The 12231-nt window shown below is 48.4% G+C and overlaps 1 protein-coding gene across 5 annotated transcripts in view; it reads right to left on the bottom strand.

Moving 5' to 3' along the window:
* The window catches only part of LOC308184831 (bis(5'-nucleosyl)-tetraphosphatase [asymmetrical]-like), a 118966-nt gene that overhangs the window by 5592 nt on the left and 101143 nt on the right, over positions 1–12231 (bottom strand). Inside the window, exons 1-2 of one of the 5 annotated variants that reach the window (XM_080572412.1) lie at positions 8152–8449; positions 7551–7694 (exon numbers count right to left, since the gene is read on the bottom strand). In XM_080572412.1, the coding sequence (XP_080428538.1) occupies positions 7551–7683 (133 nt within the window). In that variant the 5' untranslated portion in view covers positions 7684–7694; positions 8152–8449. Of the gene's footprint in view, positions 1–7550; positions 7695–7919; positions 8103–8151; positions 8450–12231 lie in introns of those variants that run through there. The other 4 variants (XM_080572413.1, XM_080572414.1, XM_080572410.1 and 1 more) reach the window with 4 other exon arrangements.

Below are 12231 nucleotides of genomic sequence, written 5' to 3'. Positions count from 1 at the left end.
CAGACTCCAACCACTAGATGTCCTTTACTGGACCGATCCTTGATTTTCACCCACAGGCTCTCGACCTGGTCATGGCTGTTTCTCAGGCACAGCTCTTCACAATCTATCCACTTCCTAACACAGAGGGCAACTCCACCTCCCCTCCTTCCTCGCCTATCCCTTCTGAACAGTTTGTAGCCATCAACGGCCACACTCCAGTCATGGGAATCACCCCACCAGGTTTCCATGATGGCAACTACATCATAGTTTCCTACTAGTATGGTGGCTTCCAGCTCTTCCTGTTTGTTGCCCATACTGCATGCATTAGTGTAAATGCACCTCAGCTAGGCCACCTTTTGGGAGGGAGAAACCCTAATACCCTCCTGACCACACTCAGGTGTTTCCATAGTTACCAACCTCTCACCAACCCTTGTGTCCTTCCTGCAAAATGTTCTGTCATCCTCATCCTTCACCAAGACACAAGACTGCGAGGTCTTGCTAGCACATTCCTCACCCAGAAGAACTGGCATGTCACATTCAGGCTCCTTTCTAGTGTCCCCGGTTCCACCCACACCCCCCTTCATACCTAGTTTAAAGCTCTATCAATGAACCCTGCCAACTCCCATCCTAAAACCCTTTTCTGCTGGAGGAAAAAGCTATTCCTGTCTGTCGTCAGCAGGCCTGGTCTCATGTAAATCGACCCAAGGTCAAAAAAAACCAAAACCCTGCCAGTGAAACCAGTCTCGGAGCCAGTTATTAACCCGCTGGCTCATCATGTCCAGTACCTCATTATTTCCTATAACTGGAGGGATAGAGGAAAACACGACTTGTGCTCCCGAACCCTTGACCAGTCTCCCCAAGGCTCTGAAGTCCTTCTTCATAGTCCTTAGAGGAGTTCTTCCTATTTCATCATTGCCTACTTGAAACAACAAAAGAGGATAATAGTCCGAGGGCCGTACTAGCGAAGGAAGTTTCTTCCTTACATCTTTAACCCGGGCGGCAGCAGACCTCCCTGTGTAGCGGGTCTGGTCTGCATATCGGGCCTTCTGCTCCCTTCAGCGGTGAGTCACCAATGACAATGACCCGTCTTTTACTCTTTACTGAGGAGGTTTTAATGCAGTGGGTAGCCTGATTAGACTTTGGTGACACCTCCAAGTAGGAAGAACCATCACCCTCGCCATTGTCCAGTTGTCCTCGCAGAGCAGTGTACCTGTTCTGCAGGGGCAGCTAGGGAGGTAGGGGAATCACCAGACAGGAGCACCTGCTACGCTTGTAATGGTGAGCAGGGACCTTTTGCCATTGCCCCCTGTCCCCCATTCATCAGCATCGTTGCTAGGGGGAGGAGAGGAGAGGGGGTTCACTGTACCAGGAACTCTGCCTGCTGGTCCCCTCCTATTACCTGCTCACAAGGCGGTAGGGGGTGATGTGTTTCTTGTGGAGCCTCTGCTGCCTGCCTAAGCCTCAGGGCTGGTATTTAGGGTGTCTCACCCTGGTGCCTTTCCTTCTGGCCTGGCAGGGAGTTGCTCCACCAGTCTATCACACTCCCTGATAGCCCTTAACCTCTCCACCTCCTCCCTGAGCTCTGCCACCAGGCTGACCAGGTCATCCACCTGCTCACACCTCACACACATGGTGCCTCTGCCTCCCTCAGATGGCAGCAACAGGCCCAGGCACTCCCTGCACCCAGAGACCTGAACTGCCGCATTTTTGAGCGGGCAGTCAGTCTGGGTCGCCACAGACTTTCTAGAAAGAGCTTTCTGCCTAGTGGAGACCATGGCAGTTTAGCCATAGGTAGACAGCCGGTAGACGAGCTGTTCTCCTGAGTGGGGCGGGATGCTCTGTCCTGTCTGAGCGCGCCCTGCCCGCGAACTGCTGCGCCACGCCCTGACTGACGTGGCGCGCCCTGGTCACTCTCGCTCCCTAGGGCCTGCCTTTGTACGGCTGGGGAGGGGGCGCTGCTGGCTCCGCCTACGCCTCGTCCGCCTCCCTCGCGGGGGCTGCCAGGTCATGGCTGCTCCCTCGGCTGCCTCGAGTGGCCTCGATGCTGGAAAAAAAGACCTGCCCACCTCGATCCCCCGCTCCGCTGCAGAACACATCTGCCCCGGAGCCGATCGCCTCGGCGAGGCGATCTGTGATACTCATCACAGAGGTGAGTATTCTCTCAGGTCCCAGGTACCCAAAGCCACCATTTAGTACTAGAAGTGGGGTACGTGGGGAGCTCATGTTGCTGTGTCAACAGGTCTCACTCACTTCTTTGTGTATCAGAAGCTTAATCACCCTCTTACAATGTGACATCATCTCAAATGCAAAATACACTTCTATTTCCAAAAGGAACTATGAAGAAAACAGCATCTGATATCTCAGATATATGAGATCAAATATGTTGAAGCTTTAGGTAGAAATTATTTTCTCAGCACTGCAAGTCAAGCTATCTCCTTCTTTTTGAGGATAAACTTATTTTCATCTTGTACATATATAAAGCTGGGACTCTGAGCAACAGAATCCACCCAGCCTTGCACAGCTGGATTCCTTTCATAGCATCCACAGCAAATGCCCACAGAACATCCACCAACAGTCAGTAACCAGTACCTTTTATGACTATCATAATCCATAGTGTCCTGGTTTCAGCTAGGATAAAGTTAATTTTCCTCATAGTAGCTGGTAAGGTGCTATGTTTTGGATTAGGATGAGAAGAGCGCTGATAACATGCTGATGTTTTAATTGTTGCAGAGCAGTGTTTACACCAGGCCAAGGACTTTTCGGCTTCTCGCTCTGTCCTGCCAGCGAGCAGGCTGGGGGTGCAGCAGGAGCTGGGAGGGGACAGACCCAGGACAGCTGACCCAAACTGGCCAAAGGGGTATTCCATACCATCTGATGTCATGCTAAACAATATATAGGGGTGGCTGGCCGGGGTGGGGGGGCCGGCTGCTCAGGGATAGGCTGGGCATTGGTCAGCGGGTGGTGAGCAATTGCATTGTGCATCACTTGTTTCATACACATTATTATTAGTAGTACTATTATCATTATTAATAATATTTTCCTGTCCTAATAAACTGTCCCTATCTCAGCCCACAGGCTTCACTTTCCTGATTCTCTCCCCCATCCCAGAGAGGGAGGGGGGAGGGTGAGCAAACGGCTGTGTGGTGCTTAGCTCCTGGCCGGGATAAACAACAACACAGTTACCAAACGTGCAGTGAGCTGAGGTAGCAATAAAGCTGGAGACCAGGGTTCAGTTTCAACCCACAGGACACAAATGCTATCTCCTGCACACCAGCACAGGAAGAGGCAATCACCTCACCCCACCGACTGTTGCTAACCTCAAGTCTAAATTCAGTAAGTTTACACTTTGTGCAATACATTCTACCCACCAGGAACAAAAAGTACCACTGACAGCACATCACACCATGTTCCAGCTCCTCAAAGCCATTTGCACTAGTGCAGGAAGAAAACAAGCCCTGCATCCCCTGCCCATCAGACTTGTGCAAAATCACAGTTCTAGGAGCATGGATCAGGCTGATGAAGTTCATGTAGGGGGGACCCAAGCAATACAGCTAAATCCCATAAACGCTGGAACTGCTCAGGGAACTTGAAAAACATCAAAGTACAGCTGTAGGCATGTTGTGGTTTAACACACTATATCGTCTTCCTTGCACGGAAGGACGCTTACCCCTGATAGCTGAGACACTGGTTTGTACAGGTGGGGAGGAAAATAAACTCTCTTTAAGTTGGTGGACCTCTGCAGAAAGTTTCTCCACAGCCGAGACACAGGCCTGTAGGGAAGAGGAGAGACTTTCTTCATACTGCCAGAGTTGTTTAGCCAATGCATCCACTGTGGGTTCCTCATCCTCTTTCCAGGCCATTACTGCCAATGAGCTGGCATATGATGATGGTGCACTCTGTACAAACTTCCGCCACATGGGTCGTGTACACTGGACTTCATCTGGATCTGTGGATATTTGTTCGTTGTCTAAATCCCTATAAATCACCTCCCGTACGGCTAATTCCCTCAGGTACTGGATTCCCTTCTCCATAGTGGTCCACTTGCCTGGTAGACATACAAGTTCTTCCTTGAAGGGATACCTTTCCTTCACAGCTGACAGGAGACGCCTCCAGAGGCTGTGAGATCGTGCTCCATCTCCAATTGCTTTGTCAATGCATGCGTCTCTAGCAAGGGATCCCAGCCGCCTGGCTTCCCTGCCCTCTAATTCCACATAATTGGCTCCGGTGTCCCAGCACCAGAGCAGCCAGGTGACAAGCTGCTCACCTATACAGCGACCAAAATCTTTTCGCACATCTCGTAGCTGATGCTGGTATAGGGTTCGGGTAGTTACTGTTGTTTTTGTGACATCCTCATCTTCATCTTCCTGTTCCTCTGATGGCCCGGCCTCATCTTCTTCATGCTTAGTCTTAGCAGGAGTTTCTCTGCGTTCTAAATGATCTGACTCTCTAAATCATATTTTCACCTTGGCTACAGGGGCAACTTGCACTGCTACAGTTTGTTTCTCTGCCCCAGCCACAGGGCCTGCCACAGGGGTTGTAACGACCGCTGGGTCCGTCACATGTCTTGGAGTGGCCACAGGGGCTGGAGCGGACGCAGGGTCCATTGTAGAGGTTGGAGTGGCTGCAGGGTCTGTCACTAGGTTGATAGTAGCATCGATTGCAGCTTGATAGGCATAGGCCAGACCCCAGCATGCTGCAGTGATTTGTGTCTCTTTGGAATTGCCAGAGTGATGACACCCCTTTTTCAAGCAGGGTTTTTTTTTTTTTTTAAGGGGTGAATTTCCAAAGCACTGGAGGTTCACACTGCTCTAGATGCTGTGGTGGTTTTACTCGGGTGGGTGGCCGAGCTCCACCACAACCGCTCTCTCACTCCCCCCTCCTCAAAGAGGAAGGGGGAGAAAATACAACACAAAGAGCTCGAAGTTTGAGATGAGAATGATTTAATTAAAGGGAAAGGGAATGGGGAGGGAAAAAAAAAAAAAGGCCACGCGGAAGCACAGAGAGAAAAGGGGGAAAAAAAAAGTTATTCTCTACTTCCCATCAATGATCAATGCTCGGCCACGTCCGGGGAAGCAGGGCCTCAAAATGCGTAGCGTTGTTCGGGAGGACAGCCCCCTCGCCCACGAGAGCCCCCCTTTTTATTGCTGAGTGTGACATCAGGTGTTATGGAATATCCCTTTGGTTGGTTTAGGTCAGCTGCCCTGGCGATGTCCCCTCCCCATCACTTGCCCACCCCCAGCCTGCTGGCTCTTGGGGGCTTGGAGGGAGTCCTGATGCTGTGCCAGTACTATGCGGCAATAGACACAACACTGGAGTGATACCAGTGCTGTTCCAGCTACGAGTGCAGAGCACAGCACTGTGTGGGCTGCTGCAGGGAAAGGTGACTCCATCCCAGACAGACCCAGCACAGATGCCTGCCCATATCCTCCCACACTCCCTGCCACTCGCAACTATCCCGCCTCAGGACAGATCTCCGGATGAGATTCCTAAGTAGTTGTTTAACCTTAAACAAAATCTGAAACACATTCAGGAGACATAATAATAACAACATGCTGGTCTGAACATCCCAAGGATATTCAACATCTTGAAGAGCTATCGTAACTAGCTCGGAGGAGAAGAGGGGGGTGAAGGAAAAAGGGAGAGTAAAGAAGTAGGAAAAAATATCTCCCCCTGTCCCCTCCACAGATTGGCTCCCTGAAGAAAAAAAGTAATAGGTGTAATTGTTAATAGCTTCCGAGATATGGTTTCCAAAGTATGGAATTGACGACAGTGCAAATACCAGGTTAGTCTCATGGCCAGCAATTTTATCATATCATAAGCCAGTGTTATACTGCACAGTAAAATAATGATCTTAAACCAGCCCCCTGGAAAGGATAAACAGCACAACAGGGAACACAAACAGTAAGTAATGTGCTATATAACTCAATTTGGAAAACAGGCACAGTAGACATGAGATCAAAGCAAGATCAAAGCAATCAACATTGTGACTAGCAACTATTAAGCAGGTCTAATACTTATACCAATTTTGGTTTAACACACTCTGGTCAGATCTGTCGTTATCTCAACCCTTCGAGCCCCACGTTGGGCGCCAAAAGGACTGTTGTGGTTTAACCCGGCTGGCAGCTAAACACCACACAGCCGTTCGCTCACCCTCCCCCCTCCCTCTCTGGGATGGGGGAGAGAAACAGGAAAATGAAGCCTGTGGGTTGAGATAAAGACAGTTTATTAAGACAGCCGAATAATAATAATAATAATAATGATAATAGTACTACTAATAATAATGTGTACGAAACAAGTGATGCACAATGCAATTGCTCACCACCCGCTGACCGATGCCCAGCCTATCCCCGAGCAGCCGGCCCCCCACCCCGGCCAGCCACCCCTATATATTGTTTAGCATGACGTCAGATGGTATGGAATACCCCTTTGGCCAGTTTGGGTCAGCTGTCCTGGGTCTGTCCCCTCCCAGCTCCTGCTGCACCCCCAGCCTGCTCGCTGGCAGGACAGAGCGAGAAGCCGAAAAGTCCTTGGCTTAGTGTAAGCACTGCTCTGCAACAATTAAAACATCAGCATGTTATCAGCGCTCTTCTCATCCTAATCCAAAACATAGCACCCTACCAGCTACTAGGAGGAAAATTAACTTTATCCTAGCTGAAACCAGGACAAGCTATAAGTGGACTTGCCTCTTGTGTGCTCCTGGAGAGGTGATAATAACTTCTCATTCTGGCTCCTGCTACATTAAATGTAGGTCTGCACCACATACAAGTTATGTTATTGCACCACATAACCTGGGGCTACCTTTGAAGACCAATCAAATTGCAGAGAATGTATAATGTAAGCACCTTCATTTATTGCCCTCAGATCTGTACAAAGCTACTAGTAAAGGCTGCCATCAGATTGTGGTTTCTGATCTACAAAACCTTTAGCGATATGATCTGAGTGTGTGAGAGATATGCCTGAGTCATTTCACTTGCTATTGTGCTAGCTTGTCTTAAGTTACTGTGTTCCCAATGAACCTTTCCACATAGATCTCTCCTCTCACAACAGTCATGTCCCAGCTCATGGTTTTTGGCTTTCCAAAGGCTGCAAACTCTTCTCCACTAGACATTTAGTGAAGTGGATGGAGGAAGAGGTTTGCAAAGTTTTGTTATTTCCACTGATAGGAGAGGACAGCTGATTTTGTTCCTAGCTTTTTTTTTTTCCAATTTACAAACTCCTGTTTACAAACTGTTCATGTGCTATGCTTTAACACTATTTTGTAAAAGCAGAAATACAAATTAGCAGAAACAAATCTAAGGGGTAAGAAACAGCATTTAAGGAGATCTACAATGAACATGAAATATTTGCGTTGTGCTATTCCCAGTATCAGGGCTGGGACAGCGTACTACCGAATACTGGCTCTGCCACAGAGCTTCCCTTTCAGCTGCCCAAATAGCGTAATCAGCTGCTACTGTCAGCTGGTTAACTGCCCCCAGAGCTGACCTTAGCAGCATCCAGCCAGACTTCAGGCTATAATCTCCCCTGCTCCTGACACAAAAGGCACAGCAGCGGGTTATCAGAACAAACATCACCTTTGGGTGGCATCCAGTGGTGGGTCCCATAAGATGTCTGAAGGAGGAGGTATTTGATGCCGTCAGCAGCCGTGGAAGATGCCACTGGCTGCAGCCTCCTGTAGATGATCAAGCCACACGCTGTGACTGTCATGTCCCTGTTCCCTGTAGGGGATCAAGCAGAAATGACGTGGGGCTCAGACAGGTCGTGTTTACCCAGCACAGGCTAAAAATCCATCCCTTCACAGCTACCATACAATTAAACTGCGTCTTAATAAGAACCCGTGAGGTGTAAAAATAGAGCCCTTTCCTTTTCAAATTGGAAAGGAGGAACCTATATAAAAGCTCTTAAAAAAAAAAAAAAAGTTATTAAGAAGCACGAAATATGACCTGTGTGCTGTTTCTTTACAGCTGACATACTACACAACGCACTGAGGGAACAGAAAACAGTAAAGTAGAAGGAAAGACAACCACTTAACGTTCTGATTTTTCGCTGCAGAAACCCAAAGACTTTGTGCACAGATAATGCCGGGGCCCAGGGCGCCCCAGAACTACCCTGAACCCCTCCCAGGTTCCCCCCCGGATCCCGGAGCACGGCGCACAACCCACTCCCAGCCCTCACCTTCGCTTACCGGATCGGGAAGAGAGGAGGCGGGGCCAACGTGCGGCTGACAGCGCTCTCAACCAATCGCAACGCCTGCTCTCCCCTCTCTTTTTCCCTTAACCCCGCCTCCCTCTGTCTGATTGGTTTCTCTTTACTAAGCCGCGCGCGCCAGCGTTTGAAACGGGTGAGGCGTTGTTGCCATGGAGACGTGACCTAGGCACCGCTCCTAGAGCTTCCGCGCCCGCTGAGGGCCCGGGGCCTGGGCGGGGCCGGATGTGCCGGTGCCCGGCCCGGCCCGGCCCGGCCCGGCGCGGCGCGGCGCGGCGCTCCAGGGTACGTACGGCCTGCCAGGGCGCCCTCACCCCGGGCAGCACGGCCCCGGCGGGTTCCCGGCGGGTTTTTTCTCAGCTGAACGAGTGGGGAGGTGCGAAGGTTTCTGTTGGGGTGAAACTGGAAAGAAAATGGTAAAAGTTCATCTGGGATTGAGCTCTGCTGGGAGACTGCGCATCTGGGGCTAAATGCGTCCCCTCTGAGTCCTAAAGTGTAATCCCAGATGCACAGCAGCATGTTTCGCTCTAATTATAAAATAAATGTTAAAAGTGTGAGAAACACTCTGTAGCCAATAACATAGGCTCAGGCGAGGATCTCTGTGAGGTAATAATTCATTCGCGATTGCACTGGCGGGCATCCCACAAGCAGGAGCGCATCTACTAGTGTCCTGGTTCCAGTTAGGACAGAGTTAATATTTCCTCCTAGTAGCTGGTAGGGTGCTATGTTTTGGATTAGGATGAGAAGAGCGCTGATAACATGCTGATGTTTTAATTGTTGCAGAGCAGTGCTTACACCAGGCCAAGGACTTTTCGGCTTCTCGCTCTGTCCTGCCAGCGAGCAGGCTGGGGGTGCAGCAGGAGCTGGGAGGGGACAGACCCAGGACAGCTGACCCAAACTGGCCAAAGGGGTATTCCATACCATCTGACGTCATGCTAAACAATATATAGGGGTGGCTGGCCGGGGTGGGGGGCCGGCTGCTCAGGGATAGGCTGGGCATCGGTCAGCGGGTGGTGAGCAATTGCATTGTGCATCACTTGTTTTCTTACACATTATTATTGTTAATACTATTATCATTATCACTATTATTATTATTATTGTTATTATTATATTCCTGTCTTAATAAACTGTCTTTATCTCAGCCCACAGGCTTCACTTTCCCGTTTCTCTCCCCCATCCCAGAGAGGGAGGGGGGAGGGTGAGCGAACGGCTGTGTGGTGTTTAGCTGCCAGCCGGGTTAAACCACAAGAACTAGTTACACAGTACAGTTTATATACTTTCTTTCTCGACGACTGGGACCCTCCCCTGTTTCCCCACTGACTGGGTAATCCAGGTTCACAACCTATCTAATGCTTCACAGACAATACATGGCCTTCAGTTGCCGGCCTGTTAAATTTCAAATTTATTTTGACTTTACTGTTTGAAGTGGTAATGTTTCTTCACTTCTCTGACTTGACACCGTGATTTTCACCTAATTGTTCTAAGGAGTCTGGTTGTCTGCATTTTACAAGGTTGTCTGTTAAGCTGTCTTGTCACTGCAAGCATATCTCAATCCTTCCCTCTAAACAATGTAACTCTGCAAAAACAACATTTTTATTCCCACAATTCCCCCCTTTTCCTCTTTATAAATTGTTGATTTTTGCAAAACTTTTATCTAAGCTGTAATTTGGTAGATGTCTTCCTCTTCTTCACCTTATTTGCTTTCCATCTCCTCTAATATCATCACCTTATCTGAGTAAGGTGGTGGCTACATGGTCATTTGTTTCAATAGTGCAGTTTCAATTAACCACTGCACTAGTCCTCTTACACAGGGGATAGTGCAACAACCAATGGCTGTCAAAACTCCTGCTACTACAATCAAGGATGTAAATATGGACACTACCATCCCTTTCCATTTACCAAACCAAGATTCCAACCGTCCGGTGATGGAAGTGTCTGTCCCTAAGTTTTCTGCCAATTCACTGGCAAGGGTGGTAAGCCCTTGCAATGCTCTAGTTACTGTGCCATCCAGGACAGTATTGTTGGGTATAAAAGTGCAACAATGGTTGCCCAGTATCACACACACACACCTCCTTTCTCCGCAAGCATCATATCTAATGCTATTCTGTTTTCCCAAGCCATTTTGCTGGTGGCATCTAGTTGTTCAGCGATTCCTCTTATCGCATCCCTTGTATAATTTATGAATCTCTGCTGATTATAATAGATATAATTAATCCAATCCACGTTCTTATTGATCGTTACCCACCAGAACAGTGACTCAAACCCTGCAGCAATTTGATTCCTGGCTTCCTGTTCATCGGGAACTCCTCTAGGCACCCCAATAGAATCTATGTACGCGCTATCATCAAATGATACTCCTAAGCTTCTTTTACTTCTTCTGGGTATTTGTGATGTTTCTCTTTCAAATGCCAGGGTGAAGGGTATAGCTAATTGAACAAGTGCACAAGTGCCTCCCCAGTTAGATGGTAGGGTGGACCGTAAGATCTTCCCTCCACAGTACCACCAGAGATCTGCCCTGGGGATCTCAAGTCTTGAGCAGTTTCCCATCAAGTCCTCGGTAGCATTCAAGGTCCTCGTGCACAAGGCAAATTCTCCCAGATGCCGGGTAGCACTCACACCCTGCCGTGAGAGGCAAGCTGTATGGTTACCTATAGCTGTAGAGAATGCAGGGGGAACCCTGATATTGCTATCACGCAAGGAAGGGAATAGCAAAGAGAGAGACTTACAGGCCTCATTTCCCCAGGCAGTCTTTTCTTGGTAGAGTGCAATCATACATCGCATCCCCTGGGAGTCCTTGGTCCACCCCAATGGGCAGGGCACTATCTGGGCAATCGGTCATCCTGAGGCACAAGCATAGCAATTGCTATGTATGGTTGAGACTCTGGATGGTATATTTGACCCATTCTATCCAGGCATTCACATCCCCATACCCTGTCTCAATCTCAAATGTTTGACTAAGATCTTTTATTTCTTTAACTGTGACAACTGCCGCATTTCGAAGAGGGCCTCCTGTTTTCTCCTCGAGTTTCTCCCTCTCTTTGGTGGCAATAGAGGATGGTTCCCATACAGCTATTCTCAATCTGGCTGTTGGGTCTCTCTCCCAGTTACAACTTCTCCGAGACCTGAAGTATGGTTAGTAATGTAATCAGCCTGACTAATTGTTATAGTTATTGGATTACATTGTAGATGCTGAAAATTGGGCTGAACAGTTCCTTTAAATATGTTAATTTGTTTCTTTAACCTTATGAAGTCAACAGTTGAGGTGGGCATATGCGACCACCCTTTATGATTGGTCATCCACCATACATCAGTCCATGCTGGGCAAGAGGGTCCTTCAAACATCCTGCTAATCTTAGGTTCAGGACAGAGATATTTGTTCTCTCTGCTCAGTTGTCATTGGGCATTTAAATCTCCACAAGCTAACACCTCACAAGCATCAAACATGACGGACTGTGGTACATAAGCCTCTGTCACAGTCACCCATATTTTGACGGGGTATCCCGTCTTTGCTATTATCTGGTCATGCCTTTTCCAAGTTGCCAATTGACCAAGGCCTTCTCTGAGGCCTACAATCACTAGAAACAAAATTAATAGTGGATTTTTCCCTGTCATTTTTAACCCTTAGGTTTCCAAATAATTATCAATACAAAGAATAAGATATATGTACACTACTACTAGAACAAAAACCCCTTGGGAGCACTTCAATTCGCTATAGGCCAGTCCTTTCTCTCAATCGCAAGTCACACTCATTAGTTACCTGTGAAAATAAAAGGTTAGTTTACAATTGTAAGCTTTTATCCAGCTCAGAGTCCACTATGAGATTTTTCTATTCAATTTCAACTTCCAACAGGTCTTCTGTAGGAACAGCTTCCCAGGTACTAGGGTCGACGGATGCCTTCACTCGAGTATAGTGAGTCCAGCCTTTTTCCACAGTTCTTACAGCTGTTTCAGGCGTTAGTAATGGTCCTTCCCATTCAGGCCGGAGTTAATTCTTTCCAGGTCCGAATCAGGACCCAATTTCCTGGTTGATGGTGGGGGGGGTTTGAGCCA

The sequence above is a fragment of the Anser brachyrhynchus genome (genome assembly GCF_964034855.1).
Source record: "Anser brachyrhynchus genome assembly, chromosome: W".
NCBI lineage: Eukaryota > Metazoa > Chordata > Aves > Anseriformes > Anatidae > Anser > Anser brachyrhynchus.
Note: the sequence above shows the minus strand (reverse complement) of the source record. Positions and strands in the feature narration are given on the sequence as shown.